The sequence below is a fragment of the Acomys minous genome (genome assembly GCF_964271855.1).
Source record: "Acomys minous genome assembly, chromosome: 1".
NCBI classification, from domain to species: Eukaryota; Metazoa; Chordata; class Mammalia; order Rodentia; family Muridae; genus Acomys; species Acomys minous.
Window position 1 is genome coordinate 37,212,735 of NC_140483.1, and position 21,628 is coordinate 37,234,362.

Sequence of the window (21,628 nt, forward strand, 5' to 3'; positions counted from 1 at the left end):
ACGTGGTGACTCATAGCTGACAATACCTCTAGTTCTATGGGATCCAGCACCCTCTTCTGGCTTCTGTAGGCACTGGGCATACATGTGGGACACAGACACACCAGCAAAACACCCATATTATTAAATAAATAAATAAGTGGGTTGATAAATAAAATGCAAACTAAATAAAGATTAAAAAAACAAACTGGAGAGAGGAAGAAGAAAGGGCGAGTGGGTGAGGGAACAAACCAAAGTACTGAATCTCTTAAAAAGAAACTGTTCCTAGACGTAACACAGTTGTAAGCCTAGATAATCCTTGATGGTGATTTTTTTCTTTAAAGATATAGAACCAAATGCATTATTCGTGAAGAAAAAAAGTAGTGGTCTTTATTAAGGTTTAAGAACTTGTACTTTGTGAAAGGCATTGGTCAGACAATGAAGCTGCAAACAAGAAATCTTAGCAAAACATTTATCAATAAAGCTTGGCATCTAAAATATTCAAATAATTATTAAAAACTAATAATAAGAAAGCAAGTTATACCTGAGTGGTGGTGGCACACGCCTTTAATTCCAGCACTCAGGGAGGCAGAGGCAGGCAAATCTCTGTGAGTTAGAGGCCAGCCTGGTCTGTAGAGTGGTTCCAGGACAGCCAGGGCTACACGCGGAGAAAAACCAGAAAACAAAACAAATTATGGTAAAGATTTGAATAGACATCATTCCTGTACTGGCCCATGTTCGTGGTGCTGTTTTGGGAGGCCATGAAACCTTAGGAGGTGGCTTGACCAGTGGAGATGGGCACTGGACCGTGCCTTCGGGGACTCTAACCCAGCTTTGCTTGTCCTGCCCTGAGCTGTCTGCCATGTGCAGAACTCCACCTCTTGCCCCCTGGGCTGCCCTCACCCTCTGAAACCAGAGCCCAAGTAAACCTCTCTTATTGCGGCTGCCAGGTATTCTGTCACAGAATGGTGAGAATGGTGATGACTATACTGTGCCAAAGAAATCAGACAGTGACAAGTGAATGACAAAAATGGCCCAAGTTCAAAAAGCCCTCCAGTGGGTGAGTGCATTAAAGATAGGTCACCGTTTGATGTTTTTATATGTAAGATCAAACCAACCCTGGATGCAGACACTTTGTACTTCTGCCTTTCCACTGTTGTGGGCTAGGATTTACAGTTCAGTGTTGCCAAACAGAGGTGATACAAGCCACCTGCCTTCTTGCTGATCATAAGGCAAAGTTTCCATCTTTACCACAGAGATGCAATATCCTGAGTGTTTTGTGTCCATGATCGTATTATAAACATTCACTTTCCATCTGCAAGACCTGACTCCACTGTCTCACGCTATGGCAGCCCAAGTAAAGCCAAGCCAGCACACCCTCGGCTGTGGTCCAGCCTGGTGAGTTGCCCTCTCATCCCGAAACCTCCTGCACTCACCCCAGTTCTCAGATGGAGCCAAGGACCCATTACCCAATCCTCCAGCCCAGTCTTAGGAGGTCTGCCTACACCTTCCTAAAATCTAGGCTTGGAACAAGACACTGTGCAAAACCCAGCCTGTTGTGTTTGTTCACATCAGATACAAAACCAACAAAATGTTAACACGCTCAGGTCTCATTGCAAAACCGCAAACAATACAACAATCAAAAGAGTGTGTTTCCTCCAAAACCCACCAGTCCCAAGTTCTCCTATTAGAATCGCCTGCTTGAATCCCAAAGCACGGGTCTTGAAAAAACAACCATGAACTTCATTCAGAAGTCCAAGGAGCCAGACCAAGGAGCTGGGCATGGTGGCGCACGTCTTTAATCCCAACACTCAGGAGGCAGAGGCAGGTGGATCTCTGTGAGTTTGCGGCCAGCCTGGTCTACAGAGTGAGGCCAGGACAGCCAAGGCCAACACAGAAAGACCCTGTCTCAAAAAACAAACAAACAAACAAGCCAAACAACAACAAAAACAAAAGTCAGCGGAGTTTAAAGAAGACAACACAGAGAAGCAGCTCAGTGAGCATACAGGGAAGAGATACCTGAATAATGCCCTGGAAGACACAGTGCCTGAATGAAATAAAAAAGGCACCAAGATTTAAAAACCAGATTTCATAAAGAGTTAGAAAAACTGAAGAGAACTCAAGTTGAAATGTAAATGGCACTGAGAAGCTCAGTCACCCAACTATGCCAACCAGGAAAAAGCCTTCCAAGAAGAACAGGTCAAACAGAAGGCAGAGCATCAGGTCCCAAAGACAAAGGCAGGAATCACCACATAAGCAGAGAGCATGAAAAATCCCAACTGTCCAGTTCTGCAGGACGCTGGGGGTCACTCTCTCCACTTCTGCTTTTCCGGACCATGTTTTCAGTCTGGCTATGTCCAAGAATTCTCTCATTTTCACTGGTTTTCAAATTTTAGTGACAATGGTTTTTTGTTTGTTTGTTTGGTTGGTTGGTTGGTTGGTTTGGTTTGGGTTTTGAAGACTGGGTTTCTCTGTGTAGCCCTGGATGTCCAGGAACTCATTCTGTCAACCAGGCTGGCCTCGAACTCACAGAGAGCCACCTCTGCCCCCTGAGGGCTGGGATTAAAGGCATGTACCACCAAGCCCAGCTGATGGTGATGTTTATTGGTACAATTTTATTAACTTTATTTGCATGAGGCTCATTTAGAGTCTAGACCTGTGGGCTTGAGAGGTGATTGTTTCTCTCTGTGGTCCTGTCACTGACACCTAGTAAACAGGAACCAGGCTGCTACTAAGTAACCAATGACGCACAGGCAAGCACTCTACAGTACATTTTCTGGACCCATATACCAGCGATTAAAGGTTGAAAATCTCTGACTTGCAGTTTTAAGGAAATGTTGAGAATTTTCACTATTTACATAATTTTTCCTGTCTTCTTCCACTCTTTTATGCTCCCTACTTTACCTGATTAGCTTCATTTGCTACATCTTCCAGTCCGCTAGTCTCTCCTTACTCCGTGTCTGGTATGCTGTTGACCCCCCTTTTTTTTCACTATAGATTTGTATTTTACCACCCTTACAATGAGTCTTTATGTGGCCTTTATGCTGCTCTATATGATTCTCATGTTTTTCCCCTACTCCAAAAATTTATTCACACATAACAACATGCAATAACATTATTTATACCCAGTAGGTCTTTTAACATCTTTGGTATTTCGTCATCTCTTATCTATGTGGTTTGAATTAAAATGGCCCATAGGCTCATAGGGAGGTGTGGCCTTGTTGGAGGAAGTGTGTAACTGGGGTTGGGCTTGAGGTTTCAGATGTTCAAGACAGAGCCAATGGCTCTCTCTCTTCCTGTTGCCTTTGGATCTGAAGGTAGAATTCCTAGCTCCATCTCCTGCACCATGTCTGCCTGCATGCCACCATGTTTCCTGCCATAATTTCCTCTGAACTGTAAGTCAGCCCCACTTAAATGGTTTCCTACGAGTTGCCATGGTCACGATGACTCTTCACAGCAATAGAAACCCTAACTAAGACACTATCATTTCTGCATCTGTTTTTATTATCTTTTTATTCTCCTGGCTATTTCTTTGTCTTTTTTTTTCTCTTGCTTGCTTAAAAGACTTCTTCTGTGAGCCACACATTGAAAACTTCACATTCCTATTTTCCAGATCTTGCTATGTGACTTTTATTAGGGTGGGCTCTGTTTAGGGTGGGCTCTGTTTTGGCACAAGTAAAATAAAGCTACTCCCAAATCAGTCTGATCCTTTTAAGCCTCACTCATAAGCTCACTGTGAGAAACAAAACATTCTCAGGGCTATATCAGCTCCAGGAAAATAACCCACTGTTTTCTAGTGCTTTCTTCTCCTCGACTATCCGTTTCCCTCCACACATTCACCGGTTAGTATTTAGCTGAAGGGATCCATCTGTAGGTCTGTGGAACTCTAGGCAGGATTGCCCTCTCCAGTGTTTGCTCTTTCCAACTCTAGCTCGAATCAGGGAGACGGCAAAGACAGTTCTGGCTTTCTCCCCGCCTCACAAGTTAGAATCTGCTTCCAGGAAATAAACCCAGGCATTTGCAGGGCTTACCTTGCTCTTATTTTCATAAAGGTCCCACAAAGAATTCTAAACCCAATGTAAAAGTCTATGCAGTAATGACATATATTTAACCAATATCCAATAGTTGTATATTTAAGCGTTTATAGTTTTTACTCACAATGGAATAATGAAAATCTGTGTGCATAATGATTTTAGTTTAATTAAAATATTTAGGGAAAGAAATAAATACCATAATTAGATGTGGGTTATTCTAAATATATTCCTTATCCCTAGCATTGTTTTTTCTAAAGCAAATGAGCAAATACATGTTATGGCTCTGCAACAACTTAAAGGAAACAAAAAAGTTGTATCTTAGGCACAAAATAATTTGCCATTATCAGACTGGATCGCAACAAAGCTCTCCAAATGCATTGTTTATCTGCTCTGTTCATTTCATCTACGTGAGGAGACAACATTTTCGCCCCTTAATTTCCATGTTGGTGAAATCTCTCTTATAAAAGCTTAGAGGTTTGAGTTGGTAGTGTGGCTCCAAGGGTAAAGGTCCTTGTCGCCAAGCCTGACAACAGGAGTCTGACCCTAGAGCCCATATGATGGAAGAGAAGAGTCTCCTGAAAACTGTTCTCTGACCTTCAAAAGAGCACCATGGCACGAATGTACGCCCACTCCCAAAGGGGTGCTGTGGCATGAATGCCCCCCCCATTTCCAAGTGTGTGCTATGACACGAATGCAACCCACTTCTAAAGGAGCACCGTGGCATGAATGCCCCCACTTTCAAGGACGTGCTATGGCGTGAATGTATCCCCACTTCCAAAGGACCACCATGGCATGATGCACCCCCACTTCCAGCAGGGTGCTGTGACATGAATACACCCCCTTCGAAAGGAGCACCATGGCATGAATGTCCCCCACTTCCATGGAGCGCTGTGGCATGAACGTGCCCCCCCTTCCAAAGGAGCACTGTGGTGTGACTATATAATAAATGTAATTAATTTTTTAAAGCTTTGAGGGTTATCCTATTTTTCTCTACTCAAAATCCATTAAGCTATTTTTATGTTGCATCAGCAGTTAAAGGAAGAGACTTTGATTTGGCAGCCAATATAATAAAATTTGCCAGTCCTTATAGCACCTTAAGGTATATTATGTAAGATGTCAAAATGTTCCTTCACTGAAGGAGGAAAGAACAACCAGCTAGCTCAACCTTTCTCTGATTTGTGCTCTGGCAGTTTCAGGGTCAAGATTAAGACCAATAAGAAACACTCTTTTCTATTTGAAAAATGCTTATTCAAAAAACATTACCACACTAATACATAAGGTGGTTTTTTTTTTTATTTCCATGTGCTTCCTTTTCCAGACTCTTGCTTATTGGTGTTTTTAACATGTTTACAGCTTGGACTACAGAATTTTGTGCAAATCAAGTAATGATTCTGTCTTACTTTTCTCATTTGTAAAGCTGGAAATATATACCAACTTTATATGATCTTTTCAGGATTTAAGATAGATCTACTTAGATAGAACAGCACTCAGCATGGAAAAGGGCATCATATAAGTCTGCCGTTGTAGTACAACTATAGCGAAGAAACGCCTGCTGCAGCAAAGCGAGTGCCTCAGAGACACAGGTGCACAGTACTGAGATGTGGAAGGAAAGCATGTGACCAGAACTCCTCGCCTAATGGCACTAAACTTCTGACTATCCCAGCATGTTACCAGCAAACCTCTCAGTACAGGATAGCTAATCCATTCTCCCACCTGACAGAGGAAGAATAACGCAGACTTTATACAACTCTTCTGGAAAATGAAGACGATGACCAGTATCTGGCAAGTCTCTTCCATAAACTCACATTACCCCAGCTCAACCTAGAACAAGATTACAGAGCTCACAGCCAATGCTTCTGCTATTTCTATTAAAACCTATATTCTCCTCCAAGCTTTTCTGGAAACCTTACTATACAGTGACAATCTTATTAGTAAAAATACGCACTCTCTTGGGCTATGCGTAATTTAGTTAGTAGACCGCTTGCCTAGCAAGCATGAAGTTGTGGGTTCTGTCCCCAGCACTGCATGAGCACACTGTGGCATTAGCACTAGGAAGGTCAAGAGAAGGATAGTGTGAGTTTAAAGTTAGCTTGGCCTATAACATGTAACAAAACAAAGTGAAATGGGAAATGGCCCTATCCTCCAGAAGAGCAAAAACGGCATTATTTCTTCCTTTAGCATTTTGAAGAATATACAAGAAGACATCTTTTTTCAAATTTATTTATTTGTTTGTTTATTTATTTATTTATTTATTTTTAAAGATTTATTTATTTTATATATGAGTACACTGTCTTCATGCACACCAGAAGAAAGCACCAGATCGTATTACAGATGGTTGTGAATTGCCATGTGGTTTCTGGGAATTGAACTCAGGACCTCTGGAAGAGCAGCAAGTGCTCTTAACTGCTGAGCCATCTCTCCAGCCCACCAGAAGACATCTTAACCTCAGGCTTTCTTTGTGTAAGTTTTGTGGTTTGGGGGTTCTTGTCAAGGAGAGGGTGTCAGTGGGTGGTGCCAGAATCCAGCACGGTCAAGCCTCTATCAATAAGACATCCTTGGCTCCTGTAGTAACATTTGTAAAGATTTAATTTCATCAGAAAATACATTACTATTCAGATTTTCCAACTCCTGATCTATCAGTTTGGTAAAATGTATTTTAAGAAATTCATAAATTTCTGCTACATAACCTATTTGGCTAAAGTTATTAGTAAGACTGTCTTCGTTATAGTTTATATTACTGTGATAAAACACCATGACCCAAAGCAGGAAAGGGTTTGTTTCATTTTATAGCTTGTAGTCCATCATCCAGGGAAGTGAGGAAGGGAACTCAAGGCAGAAACCAGGAGGCAGGGGCTGATGCAGAGGCCGTGGAGGCTGCTGCTTACTGGCTTACACCTCTTTCTTATACATGACAGAACCATCTGCCCAGGGGTGGCAGCTCACACAATGGTCTGGGCCCTCCTACATCAATCACCAATCAAAAAGAAGGCACCCAGACCAATTTGATGAGGGCATTTTCTCAATTCAGATTCCTCTTCCCAGATGACTTTAACTAGTGTCGCTGACATAAATACAGTCAGCACAACTGATCTCTTGTCAACTTGGCCCACAAACATTTCACTGTTAAACCATAACCTTTCCTTATTTGTTGTCCCACGATTTCATACTAATATCAGTATGAATATAAAACATAATCTTAACTTTTAAAGTCCCGTAGCATCTAAAAATTCAAACCCTGTAAGAGCGCACATGCAAAAATCTTTCAAGGCTTAAAGTTTCTCTAAAAATGTAACAAAATCTTTCTAAAATTCTAATCTCTAAAATATCCAAGATCTCATAACTATAGATTCCTGTTTTTAAAAAAAAAGTTCAACAGCATAAACCTCAGCATCAGACTTCCGGCCCTTCCGAACCTCTAGACTCCACAGAGCTTGTCTGGCACACACAGCCTGGCTCACAGGCTCAAGCCGGCTCCACTCCACAGCCACTGCTGTTCTTGTGGTTGTCCATGGTACTGGCAGCTCCAAAACACTGGGGTCTCCTCCTTCAGGTGGCCTGCACTTTTACCAACAGCCTCTCCAGGGCTCTAATCAGGGGCCCTAACCCTGGCATGTGGCTTCAGGGTTCAACTTCTCTTCATGACCTCTTCAATCCTGGGCTTTCCCAGCCTCTCTTTAGAGACTCCAGGTCCCTGTCATAAGGTGTCAAGCCGTAGCTGCATCTGTGGTCTCTTCATTCCTTGAAAAATCATTTCCTCTTCTTTTTAGAATTTTACTAATCTTTTCAAAAAACTTTTTTTTTCTGAGACAGGGTTTCTCTGTGTAGACTTTGGCTATCCTAGACTCACTTTGTAGACCAGGCCTGCCTCTGCCTCCTGAGTGCTGAGATTAAAGGCGTATGCCACCTCGCCCAGCTGAACCTCTTTTTTTCTTTGTGATTGGTAACTGTACGCACCCAGCCCTATAAATGCTGTCATCTGACCTCTCCTTACAGGGAGGGAGTAGCTGAAGAAATGGTTAGGAGCTAAGACCCAGAGCTCACTTCCCAGCACGTGTCTAGATCTAGCATCCTCTTCTAGCCTCCCAGGGCACCTGCACAGACACGGCACACAAGCACACGCACGAATCACAACTAAATAAAATCAGAAACCTGAGTGTTATAATGAGAGAAATCAAAATTTGCAATGAGTTACCACTACAAATAAGTCACCCAAAGGGTCAAGATAATAAGAAATTCTATGTTGCACAAATGCAGATGTACAAAAAGAACGTATTTCCTGAGAACGTTTTGAGTTTTTATGTATGTGCACAAGTCTCATATAAGAGCTCAACATAGTGCTAACACTCCGTTGTCGAGTCCATTTTGCAATAAAACAGCATAAAATGAACTAGAACTCTAAATCTTTATACAATTTATCCTTCTAGCACTAGAAATGATATGAAGACTAAATACATAACAGCAAATTGTAAAAAAAAAAAACAACACTTAAAAGGGGTGGGGCACTAAAATTAAGCAAAAAACTAAAAAGAAAAACATTTAAAGAAGTATACTGCAGCAACTGACTGGGGCAATGCAATGGAGGTAAACCACAGAGGGAGGTGGCCAACTTCCAGTCACTAACTATATTGTCAAGCCCTCTTCCACTTGGATTCTCTCTCCTCAGAGAATCTGTCCACACCCATCTTGTACATGCTGCTGTTCTTTTTCCAATCCTTCTAGGATTTGAAAACATGGCCATTCTCATTAGATTTCCCTATCCTCTCATCTGGGCCACACTAGTGTTACACTGGCTATGCAGAAGTTCAGTTTGTAGGTACTCATAGGCTCTCCTCAAAGCTGCTGGAACAGCGTCGTTGATCAAGTAGTGACATGAGAGGGTCTTCTTAGCCTGCTATGCATGCAATTATTCTCAAACCAATCAGCAACTGCATGGGTTCTTCAGACAAATAGGACTTTAATTTATTAAGTACTTCTGGAATTTCATGAGCTAGATGGCATTCCAATACAGATAAATGGTGCATTTTAAAGTAGCCACTGCTATATTATTTGGCCAATTCATCAAAAATGTCCATCGAATGTACTGGGTCAAATGGAGTTTCATCGGTAGCAATCTTAAATGCACCTTCAGAAGCCTCGGTCACACCCCACTTCCAATCTATCCTTGTGGTTTGGGGCTTCAATTGAGACCCATTTTCTTCCGCAAGTCAATGGCTACTGTCCTTCACTTTCCCAGTCATTAATACATAAATGAGAAGATGAGCTCTAAACCCTCAGTTCACACAAGGTATGAGTTGTAGATACTTGATTTAAAAACACAACACAACACTGGACAGTTTTGAAAACACCATCAACTAGACAAATAAGTATGCGCTGGTCTCTCTAGGGTAGACTGGGTGGTTAAATGCAAGCAGTGGATCGTCCTTGACTTTCAAACAACAACAGGGTTTGGCTTAGCAGAGCCCCTGGCTTGTCCACTTCTTGTCACTCTCTGTGCAAGAGCAGTCTCAAAGGCGAGCACAGCACAGTGCACACTGCCTTGTCACCAGTCCCAATCACACAAACTCAGCTTCTACCTTTTTTATGGTCTCAGAAAGAGCCTCGCCCCGGGCCCAGGCTAGCCTGCACAAGTCCAGGGTGATCCTGAACTTGGTGATTCCCCTGCTTCGGCTCCCCAAGCCCTGAGATCATCAGTACGAGCTACTGTTCCTTACTGGCTTGTATCTTCTTGGTGGCATTTTCTTCTTGAAGAGAGCTCCAATTTCTATAATCTTGTCAGGGTTCCAACATTCAGGATTTTAATCTTTTGGGACTTCAATCCTTAAGATTTCCTTGTCTTTCAATTTTTTAATATTTAGAGTTTATTGTGTTTATGTGCTCAGATTCTCATCAAGTAACTTTCCTACATGTATACCCTATATGAAGCTAAATATGCAATACAAAGTTGCACACAAATGTTTCCGGTGGCACTGTTCAAAAGAAGCGCTGTGGGGGCTGAGGAGATGGCTCAGCACTAAGAATGCTTCCTGCTCTGGCAGGGGAGCAAGGCTTGGCTCCCAGCTCCCACTCGGTGGTTCACAATGACCTATAACTCTAGACCCACTGCCCTCTTCTGACCTCCCAGGGCTCCTACATGCATGTGGTGCATAAAAACTCAGGCATGCTCATGGACATACAAATAAATAAAGCTTAATTTAAAATAGTGGAAATAACCCAACAGTCCAATAACAGATGAACGAAAGTGTTCTATCTATACAAGAGACTATTGGTCAGCTATAAAGGGAATAATGCAGCGAAGGCTGGAAAGAACAGCTCAGTCAGTAAGGTGTTTGCCAAGCAAGCAAGCATATTTGAGTTTAATCCTCAGAACTCATACAAAAAGCCAAGTGTAGAGGTGTACACTCAGCCCAGGGCTAGGGAGACAGAGAATGGACAGGCCCTGGGCTCCCTGGCTTCACCTAGGTGTCGAGCTCCAAGCTAAGATTCCCTGTCTCAAAGAAGGTGGATGGCTCCTGAGGAACAACACTGGAGGTTGTCATTTGGCTTCCAGACACACAGACAGACACACAGACAGACACACAGACACACACACACACACACACACACACACACACAGGTGGGGGAGAAAAAGTACTGGTACATGCTCCAATATGGAAGAATGTAAAAAAAACATACTAATGAAAGAAGCCTGTAAAAGTGGCCATATATTCTAATGTCATTAAAGTGTCCAGAACAGGCTGACCTATAGAAACAGAATGCACATTATAGTTAGCACTAGGAAATGCACAGATTGAAACTGACAGCTAAAGGCTATAGCACTTCTATCTGCAAGTGCTTGAAGAGAGATTGTGATGATGGTTGTAATAACTTGGTCAAGTGTCATGGTAACAGACCTGACAGACACACCTTCAGGAAGGAAAAGCTTGCTGCACTCCCATCACAGGGAAGGAATGGCAGAGCTCATGGCAGTGGGCTGTGCAGTGGAGAACCCTCATATGGTGGTGGATCAAGAAGCAGTGTGTACGGCTGGAACTGGAGCTGAGCGCCACCTTCAAGGCCCACCCCGAGTGCCATCACACTTCCACCTGTTTGGCTTATCTTCCTAAAGGCTCCATTCCCTTCAAAATGGTATCTGAAGTTGGGAGCTCTGTATTCAAAACACAGCCAGTGGCCTGGCCTGTTGGTGTACACCCTTAATCCCAGCACCCGGTAGGCCGAGGCGCAGAGACCGCCTGGCTGCAGGATGAGTTCGGGCTAGCCAGGATTGCCTAGTGAGACCTTGCCTTAACCAAAACCAGACAACCCACCATGAGCCTGTGGGACATTTCCAATTCAAGTTATAATGGCACCCAAAGTGAGCACAAAGCTTAGCTTACTAGGTAGAGACACTTTATACCTTAACCGGTCCATAAGCATAAGCGCATCACATTTGTTTTGATACCCTTAGAAGTAAGGAAAATTTAAAAATGTGTGTCTAGTAAACTATGCCTGAATAACCCACTTGCTCAGAAGACAGTCATGCAGACGGACCACCTAACAAGTACAAGACGACATTACCTGGTGTCATCAGTGCTGCCTTAGTTTGTGTAAATACACAAACTGATATGCATACAATTACGGAATTATCTAATGACATATTTCTTACATTGTGACCCTGTTGTTACCAAGATATAAGTGTAACTCATTGTTCAGGTCTGGAGTAGAGGAGGCATTACTGTGACAGGTAAATCTCCAACCAAGCACCACTCAGCTAGGATCCTGTCCTATCACTACAGTCACAAAACTGAATCAATTCTACATTATACAGGAATTACATATATATATAAATTTGAAAAGAAAAGTGACATGCACTTAGAATTACATGTATTGAACTGTGGCCAGTATAGCACAAATCCATGAAGGTCATATATTCACAGTTAATTCAGAAATATAAATAGCAAATCTTCAATTCTTTGCCATTCTTACTACTATCAAACTTATTCAGGTAGATTTAATAAAATATTTAAAAGACATTATAATTTTATAGCTTAAAATTTTCAAAGTAGACAGGTTCCAAACCTTCAAAAAGTTCCAGAAACCGTTCATTTACAATTCTTATCAAAGCATGCCGTGAGTGTCCCCAAAGAAGGGCACTTGGGAAGATGTAACTGTACTTGACAACAGCAATTGCATGTAAATTTGAAGATTAAGTGTAAGTGCAATGACTGTTCTGCCATTTTCTGCTACTACCAAGAGTCAGCTGGGAGAAAATCCATAGCAAACTTCACCTGCAACGCAGGAACTGCAACCTAAGAAGGCACAAGAAAAGTGTGAGCAAGCTAGCTATAAGCTTGTAACACACAACAGTCCTTTGCTGAAACACTTGAAAAAGCAGGAAATAGGAACAACTAATACATGATGATAAAGGATATTTCTACTTCATGTTAATTAAAAATACAAGAAAAAATCACAAAGTGAATGTGACTAACTGCTGTTCTTCAGTGAGACCAACTAAATAATACTTAATATGACACTGTAGCAAAGGCTGACTCAGCATTCACATATAACTGTCAACATAAGACCCTTAAACAAATAGAACTTGTTGGGTTTTGGTGACTTTTGTTTTGTTTTGGTCCTGTGTCATGTTAAGATGGAGAAAGAACATGAGGTTGTGTGGGTAGGGAGGGAAGAAGAGCTGGGAGATGAAAAAGTGCTCTTAACCACTGAGCCATCTCTCCAGCCCCACACTGATAATCTCTGTTAGGGGGGCAGTTGAGACAGGGTTTCTCAGTGTAGCCCTGGCTGTCCTGGAACTAGCTCCGTAGACCAGGCTGGACTCGAACTCATGGAGATCTGCCTGTCTCTGCCTCCCGAGTGCTGGGATTAAAGGCGTGTGCCACCACTGCCCAGCTACACATTGCTAATTTTAAACCATGGTCAATTATTTAGTATTTCTGTACTTTTTCTATAAGTACAACTTACTGTTTCATTACTAGCCTTTTCTTCCAATTACAGTCATACAATTTGTTGCAAGTGCTTGCATGTGAACAACAGTTCATAAAGACTATTCAATCCCAGTAGCTAAGGAGGTGCACTGAAATGCGCTGGGACTCACAACTCCCAAGCAACTGACGACACACTAATGACGGCAGCCACGGGCAAAGGAAGACTAGAGCTCTATGGCTACCTATCTCCAGCACAGAAGTCAAGTCTGCTTACTAGGAGCAAGGGTGCCATTGTTAGTTGTTCGCAGGGTTAGTAAGTGTCCTCGCATGTTTCAGTCACTTGTTTAAACATCATACAGAGGAGCCTGGCAGCTTCACTGCCAAAATACAGGCACTGCCAAGTTCCTCAATAGAGAAGAAAAATCAAAGTTGATTTGTTGTTTATCCATAATTCTTACAAAATAAACCCCCTTTCAGAGCTCTATTATATTAAATGAGGACTGCTGATAAAGGGAACAGATATTGCACAATCTAGGTGTATTTATACAACACTACCAAATTTCACAAAGGGAAAAATTGAATACACATGACATGATATTAAGAAAACATTTAAAGCTGGAAAAACGGTGTGTCTTTAATTAAGATACTATTTGAAGATGAAGGTTCAACTCAAAATATTCGTGTTTTACTTATTCTACTTACATTCAATTCCAAAGTAATAAGCCAAAAACATAAAACTGGAATGTATGTAGATATAGTGTATTTGAGAGGAATGTCTTGGGGCTATTTATGATCATATTCCCTTCAAATATTTTATAAGTAATCTGGCAGTTGGTTCATTATGTTTTTTCAATGAAAGCTTAACACTGTCTCAATGCCTGCTAGTATTCTTGACTTGTTGAAAAAGAAATTAAGACTATATTACTAGAATATTAAAATTTTAAAAACTTTATTATGAAAACAAATATAATAAGTCTGCATAAAATGCCTCTAATTAATAGTTTACTGGGTCCAGCAAGACTACCCAGTAGTTGCTGCCAAGCCTAACAAAACCCACATGGTAGAGAGAACCCTCAGAAGCTGACCTCTGACCTCCACATGTGCATTCATAAACATGAGCATGTGCGCGCACACACACAATGAAAGATAAGAAACGGATACAATTAAGAGTCTGTGTGGATAGAGTGCTCACTGACTGCATTATGAGCATCAAAACTAACAACAATTCCTAATTGGCTCAGGAAGCTTTCTGCTCCTCAGTGACTCATTTGTTCCCTAGTAGTTGTAATCAAAATTATTTACGTTTTCTTATTAAAAGGCAAAAACTGGAACACTCATATCAATGATATTTTAGAACACAAATCAGCATAAAGACGTAACGAGCCTCAAAGAACAGGGGAAACTTGCCATCCGTTTTATAGGTGTTCTTTACTCCTGACCCCATCTAATCACTTGTGGTCTTAAGCTACTCATTTATAAGTTGGCTAAAGTAACCAGTAAATACTCCTTTGGGGCATATCATTTGTAATACTGATTTATTGAACGGCTGCCTCCCAGTATAGAGGTCTGACCCTGTGTTTATAATTAGGCTGCATAATGTGAAAGCAGAGTGATGGTTCACCTTCTTGCTTTATGAAATGGTATGAACATACAAAATGATGCAATTTAATTAAATAAAGAATGTGGGTTTCCTCTATGCAGTTTGAAAACACTATTTTTAGCGACATCATAACATATGCCCTAAAGCTTGGTAGCCATGCTTCTACCAACAACATTGGGAACAGATGCTACAATTCATTGTATATATGCACTTCCCCATTTAGTAAATAACTCAACAGATGCCTGCTGCCTGCTAACTGGGAACATATCAGAAGCCTGAAAGCTATGTTTTCTTATGGAGCTTAGAGTCTAAAGGAAATGAGAGGCAAGTAAATAGTCATTTACAATTAAGCAGGTAAAATATTACATAAAGAAAAATATGTGCTACATAGTTTTAAGACTAAATGTCACACTTTTTCTTCTAAATCCTACAAAGTAATATTCTCGTATGTCATTTCCGTCCTTTGCTGTGAATCAGCCTGTCTCACAGTTTGCATAGATTCAACCATGGCAAAGTTCTGACCTAGTGATCTGGTGTCATGTTCACAGTGGTTCTCAGTACCCACTGTGAGTAGTCAATAATTATTAACCACTAATGAAAAGTCACAAATGACTAATAGAAAACATGAGCCTGTATTTCTTCCTAGACAAATAATGCATTACTTGATGAGTCCAAGTCATCAATCAATAACTGAAACTATAAAATTTGGCCACTGACTGCTAGGAATTCATCCTGAAGAAATAATTAGATAAGTGTGCAAAATTATAAGTAGAAAGATGTTTATTACAACATTACATATACAGGGGGGGAAGAAAGAGAGGGAGGAGGGAGAGGAAAGGAGAGGAGAGAAGAGGAGAGGAAGGAAGGGAGGAGAGGAGAAAGAAGCTAAGTACCCAAAGAATACAGTCAGGGCTTGGCCAAACAACAGAACACCATGCAAGCATTAGGAACCATATGTATGAAGGAAAATCAATAAAATCCGATCTATCTGTGCATGTGAATTTGAAATTTTTCAAAATCTGAACACAAAAATGTTAATGGTTTTCTACAGAATGTGTGATGGAGCTGGGTGGCGGGATATTTGGTGGCACAGCGCATGCTCAGCACAAGCACAGTCTCGGGTTCAAGTCCTAACACACAGAAACTAAACACCAGAACCCTTTTCACCCACCAAAGACAATGCAATCTGGCTATTTCAGGCACACATGCATGCAGGCATGCACACACACACACACACACACACACACACACACACACACACACACACACACTGTTTAAAAGCTGCATAAACTAAGCGCCCTAGCATCATGGCTTCTCAGCCTTTTGCTAAGACCAGGTATAAGCACGCTAGTATGTTTTTGGTTTCATAAACACTTGTTCTTCATTTTAAATAATTATCTCGCTGTCTTTTATTTAAATAATTTTCCACTGTTTTATTGGATATTCAATGTGAAAAAATTAATCTACAACAAATATATAAGGTAAAAAGTAAAGCAAAAACCCTCTTTCATTACTTTTCCTCAGTTCAACATCATCCTTCTCAAATATCGTGCCTGTGCCCACTTGTGAGAACACACACCTAATAGATTTAAAGGCTTAATTTCTAAGATGACAACAAATTAAATATCCTGGCCTGCCTTTTATAGGAAACATACCATGCAGTCAGCTTTCTGTGGGACAGTTCGTGCCATCGAGTGCCCCACTGAACAGTACGCTGCTATTTCCCTGTTGGTGGCCTACATTGTTTAGTGATGCAAACAATCCTGCCACATACATCCATATCTACATCCCTTCTAGAACTTGTGGATACTCTTATTTGGTTTCAAAGGATAACCATTAGCTTCAGTCCGGCATTCCTAAGGAACAGAACCTGAGGCAAAGCTTCCAAAATGAGCAATTCTTGGGACGTAAAATCCCAATATATGCATGCTGAGAAGGAAAAGAAAATGAGGCCCCAAAGAAGAAACACAAATACGAGTACTGTGGCCAGAGCTGGCTGCACGATCTAGGCCTCGCAGGGTATGTGCCATCATAGCCTGGACCTGCAACAAGGTAAAACAAACAAACAAACAAACAAAACAAAAAAAGAAAGAAGGGAAAAAGCAATTACTTGTCAAATCTTTCCTGCCTTCTGCCTCTCCTTGGTCAAATGTGCCTCCCTGAAGCTCTAGGCTTGCTATCTAATCCTTAGTAGTCACTGAAGGCTAAAGTATCAGACATAGCTCCTGTCACTGTCATCTAAGACTTGGAGGAGTCACAGGAGGTCCTGATGAAGGTGGCCCTCACACCAAAGGAGGCCAAGCAGGCAGGCAGTTGAAAGAGGCAGAAAGAACAGCATCCTAGAAGGTTCTACTAAAGTTAGTGACAGGTCTGTTCCTTCTTACTCTGCCAATAGCTTTCTAGTGCCGTCTGGCAAAGGCACACACTGTTTTAGCCCACATCTTGACTGTTAGTGAGGTCGGGCGTCTTCTCCTGCCTCTGACACTTGTTGTTTATTATAAATTTCAGGTGCGCTTTTCTTACTTTTCTATCACGGGTCTATAATTAAATGACAAGAACCTGCGACACTCCGTCTGTCCTATTTCCCAAATTACTTAAGGCATTTAAGACATTTAAGGCAATCAGTCAGCCTGAACATAGCACCACAGTTATAGTTGATAGTTATACAGCAAAAGGAGACCTGGCAAAAACATGGCAACTAACTTACCCCCAGGTTCCAGAATTGAATTGTGAAGGTCAGGAAATTACTAGCAGGTAAGAAAGATCTGGATTTTCACATAGTTGCCCTAAGTCGTTGAGTTTGCACAGTAAGTATGCTTCCCTGTTAAACAGACTGCACCTGCCTGCCAGCCTCCTCTGAGCCACTTGAGGGGTATTCCTTAGAGTCTGATCCAAGTTTCTTTTATCACTGTATGATTCTGACCACAGACAACCACCTTTATCAACATAAAAGCTTTTTTCCTTACAAGGATGGGCACTGGGAAATTCAGACCCCATGTATTTATAATAATGTGTATTTGTAAAAACATCTTTTTTCTCCAATTATGTTTTCTCCCCCTTTCAAGAACCAACCTGATTATTCTTTAGATTTAATTTCCACATTAGCCCTACTTCTCAGTCCACGCACCTGATTCTCCTCATCCTGTCTTGGCCATTCTCCAAAATAGAAGTCTCACAAGTACATTACAGCTTTGACTGTCGAGCTCTCAAACAGTAGGGGCTAGAGAGATGGCTCGGTGGTTAGGGACACATACTGCAATGACCTAAGTCAGTTTGCAGCACCCACATCGAGCAGTTCACCACCACCTGTAGCTTTAGCTCCAGAGGGTTCAACACCTTTAATCTCCAGGGGCTCCTGAACTCGCATGCACACATCACTATGCCCCACAATTTAAAATACAAAGAATTATTTAAAAATTAAAAATCATGACAAATACCAGAAAGTTTCAATCCATATGCACTGTAAAATAAATAAAACTGCATTGTCCCAAAAGGGATACTCTACAATGTACCTAAAAACAATATTCTGACAATATCTTAAATAATTCTGTAATAATATTTTAAAAACAATGAATGCATTTATTTTCAACTTGGTTAATAAAATAGAATTCACTCACCTGATATAATTAATCTCGAGAAAAACTATTTTCCAAATTAAGGAATGTGACTTAGATTCTATAAGAATCAAGGTTTGCTACCGAACAGCCATAGAAAGGAGATATATTAATTTTCCTTCTTAATAATTCTCCTACAATTTCAAATTGGTCATTTATTCAAAAGTGCCCACTGAATGCTGTAGTATCACTGATATCCCTGGCAACACGAGCATTGAATCTCGCTTTTTTAAAATTTCATTATTGGTGTTTTGCCTGCACATATGTCAGTGTGAGGGTGTTGGAGTCCTTGGAACTGGAGTTACAGACAGTTGTGAGCTGCCATATTGGTGCTGGGAATTGGAACCCATGTCTTCTAGAATGTCTTCTAGAAGAGCAGCCGGTGCTCTTAACTGCTGAGCCATCTCTCCAGCCCTGAATGTCACTTATTTTTTATAGCATATTTATTAATAAAAATTTGCCTCTACCTTATACTTGAATTGTATCTACAGTTTATAGACTGTTTTCTATATATCTAATTTTCAGTGAGTTATAATCTCCTATCTCAACTTTACAACACGCCAATGCACAGCTCACCTCCAAAAGCAAGCATGTCAATACTGGAAATAAGACCTTGGCAATAAACAATAACAGAAACATAAAGAAATTAACCTATTATGCCTTTTCTCTCTTGCCCTAAAGCAAATCCACACTGGCTCACTTCCCCAATTTGAGCTTTTAAAAATGCATACTAAATTTCCCTATATAGTATTTCAATCAATTGCCCAAGCTCAGACTATAATGTCATAAATAAAGTACTTGATCATAAATTTCTCAACAGACATAAAATCAAAGACACCCAATACCTACAAATTAAATAAGAAAAAAAATCCCACAACTGAAGACTGAAAAGAAGTTAACATATCAAGTTCCAGCTGGTCAGTCAGTTGGCCACTCTATTCTGAACAGATTCGATTTTCAAGCACCACACCGGATTGAGATTACAAACATGTATCAAAATCATCAAGGTCTAGTCTTTTCATTTTATGTTTTCTTATAAATTATGAAGCTATGTAAAAAAAAAAGTCAATCACCTTTCAAATGTCTAACACAAAGGTACAACTTAGAATAGCAATGATGTGGGCTATTTAAATACAGGACTCTGTATGAGCTGAGGGTGACCTGTAAACAGCACACACTTAAGCTTAGGTGTTCGCATATCTACATATTATAACATTATAAATGCGTCGAAGATCCCAAGCCTCCCAGGAGTCTATATCTACATCACTAACCAGAAACTCAAGGAAAAAATTTTAAAGCCCTAAAGAAACTAGCAAGTCATTTTTTAGTGTTTTCATACAAGAAAGAGCTAATCCACATTTTATCACACTATAAAGTATATTTAAGAGAACACATGAAATTAAGTTGAATTGACTTTTTACAAGGTATGATTAAGTAGTATTTAAACCAAATGCCACTGTGTCAAGATGGATAAAAATACTTAACTGCTCTATTTATTTTGTCAAGATAAGTCAGCTTCTTAAAAGTGTTACTTGAAGCTGGGGGCTGTGCTGCACACCTGCAGGCCTGTCACCTGGGAGGCAGAAGCAGGAGGATCACAGCTTTAAGGCCAGCAGGAGCTGTACAGCAGCACCATGTCTCAGAAGAAGAAAAAAATGCTGTGTGAGTGAAAGTACAGTCTACAATCTCCAAATTTCAGAACTTATTGCAGTAACTTTTTAATAAAACTTAAGTAGAAACTGTCAACTTGCGTATCTACTGTTCTGTTCATTCTGTGGTTGATATTTCAGGCAAATTAACTTTTCCACTAGGCACAAGATAATGAATAAAAAGACTTTAGATATTATCCAAGCTTAAAGATGATCAAACAAAAAGCAGTGTACTTGATAACAGCAAAGTGCTCAAGACACGTGTTCTTTGTCTCGCAGAGGTTCATATATTTCCTCAAAAACATCTCTCTCACACATGTATCGTGCACATCTGTAAACACGGTAACATGTTTACATTTCCAATTACTAAAGCTATGCATCTACTGATTTTTGACACGCTGCAGGTGCTGACCCAAGAAATTCCACAATATCCTTTAAGTTAAGTGATGTTCTCCTGGCATCATCTGGGTACACAGTGTGTTGATTCTGCCATTTGTGCTTGGGTGACACTTAGCAAAAACTAGCGTATAGAGAAAAAGAAGCATATCACACTGGCGGTCAAAAATGAAGCCAAGAACAAGGACAGCTGCCTCCTGCCTGGGACAAGCTGCTGAAGCACGCTGTCAACAACGCCTGGACTCTGACCAAAACACAAGTCAGGTGTTGGTCTAGAGAGAAACTTCCTCACTTTAAATTCTCCATGGAAACTACTACAAACATAAAGGTAGAGAGGGCGTGTGTTATCAGTTGAAAAAAATCATAAAACCTAATTTAGCTTTACAAAGTCATAAGCTAAGCTAACAGCAAAGCTTGAATGGTATGATTTGATGATGATTCTACACTAATCAGTAGACACGGTAAAAAGACACTAAAAACTGAGTAATTTGGTATCTTGAGTTTACTGGGGAAAATCTCATTAAAAAGCACATGATGAATTCTTTAAAGTTTTTAGAAGATGGCCAGTAATAGAGGCACATGCCTCTAGCCTGGCACTTTTGCAGGCACAAGAACGTGGCTCTGTGAGTTCCAGGCCAGCCTGGTCTACATCACGAGCTCCAAGACAACCAGGGCTACATAGTGAGATCTTGTCTCTAAAAAACAAAAAGAAAATAAAACAAAAATTTAGAGGATGACATATAGTTAATCACTATTGTTATAAAATTCCAAGGGGATTCCAGCATCAGTTTATACTCCTACAGCCTGAAGAGGCTCAGTAACTCTTAAATAAATTCATTCCCAAAAGTAAATTTAACATAGCTACCCTCACTTTTATAACACAATTAGATATATATTTTAAAAAACAAACAAACTGAAGCACTTATAAGCCAAGAAATCTAGCCAAGTACCAAAGAGTAAACAGCAGAGAACTCAGCAAGATAAAACATACAAAAGAAATATTCAATGGAATATACAAAATTATATGTACAAAAAACAGGATTAAAAATAATAAAAATGATTTATTTAGTGTACAAACATTAGACATTTGAAATATTCAGTCCCTCAATATATAAAATGCTGAATCAAATTTGACAGGGAAGAGGTACAGGGAAGGAATTAACCTCCAAACCTCTCCAAATAGATTTATAACACCAAGCTTAAAGAGTCCCAAACATTAAGAACTAAAGCAGTTTTAAAACTTTAAGCAGTGGCCACCGACGTATTTAGAATGTAGTGTTAGTAACAGAGATACAGCTTTGCTACTTCAGGTTTTAAAATACATCTCTGTAATAGCCAGTATTGAATGATATATAGCAAGGAGTAAAAATAAAGGAGATTAAACATATTCACATATATGCACATGTATGTACACACAGAAAAGACACAAACCAGAACA

The 21,628-nt window shown here is 40.4% G+C and overlaps 1 protein-coding gene across 4 annotated transcripts in view; it reads right to left on the reverse strand.

Moving 5' to 3' along the window:
* ACBD6 (acyl-CoA binding domain containing 6) overlaps window positions 1–21,628 on the reverse strand; it is a 135,905-nt gene that overhangs the window by 96,930 nt on the left and 17,347 nt on the right. For 2 of the 4 annotated variants that reach the window (XM_084786039.1, XM_084786041.1), the window contains one exon: window positions 20,678–20,885. The exons of 1 other annotated variant lie outside the window; for it this stretch is intronic. Coding sequence is in view for 2 of the 3 variants with exons in the window: in XM_084786041.1 (XP_084642167.1) it covers window positions 20,865–20,885 (21 nt within the window). In the remaining variant the exon portion in view is untranslated. Of the gene's footprint in view, window positions 1–6,216; window positions 6,573–20,677; window positions 20,886–21,628 lie in introns of those variants that run through there. One more of the 4 variants, XM_084786040.1, reaches the window with a different exon arrangement.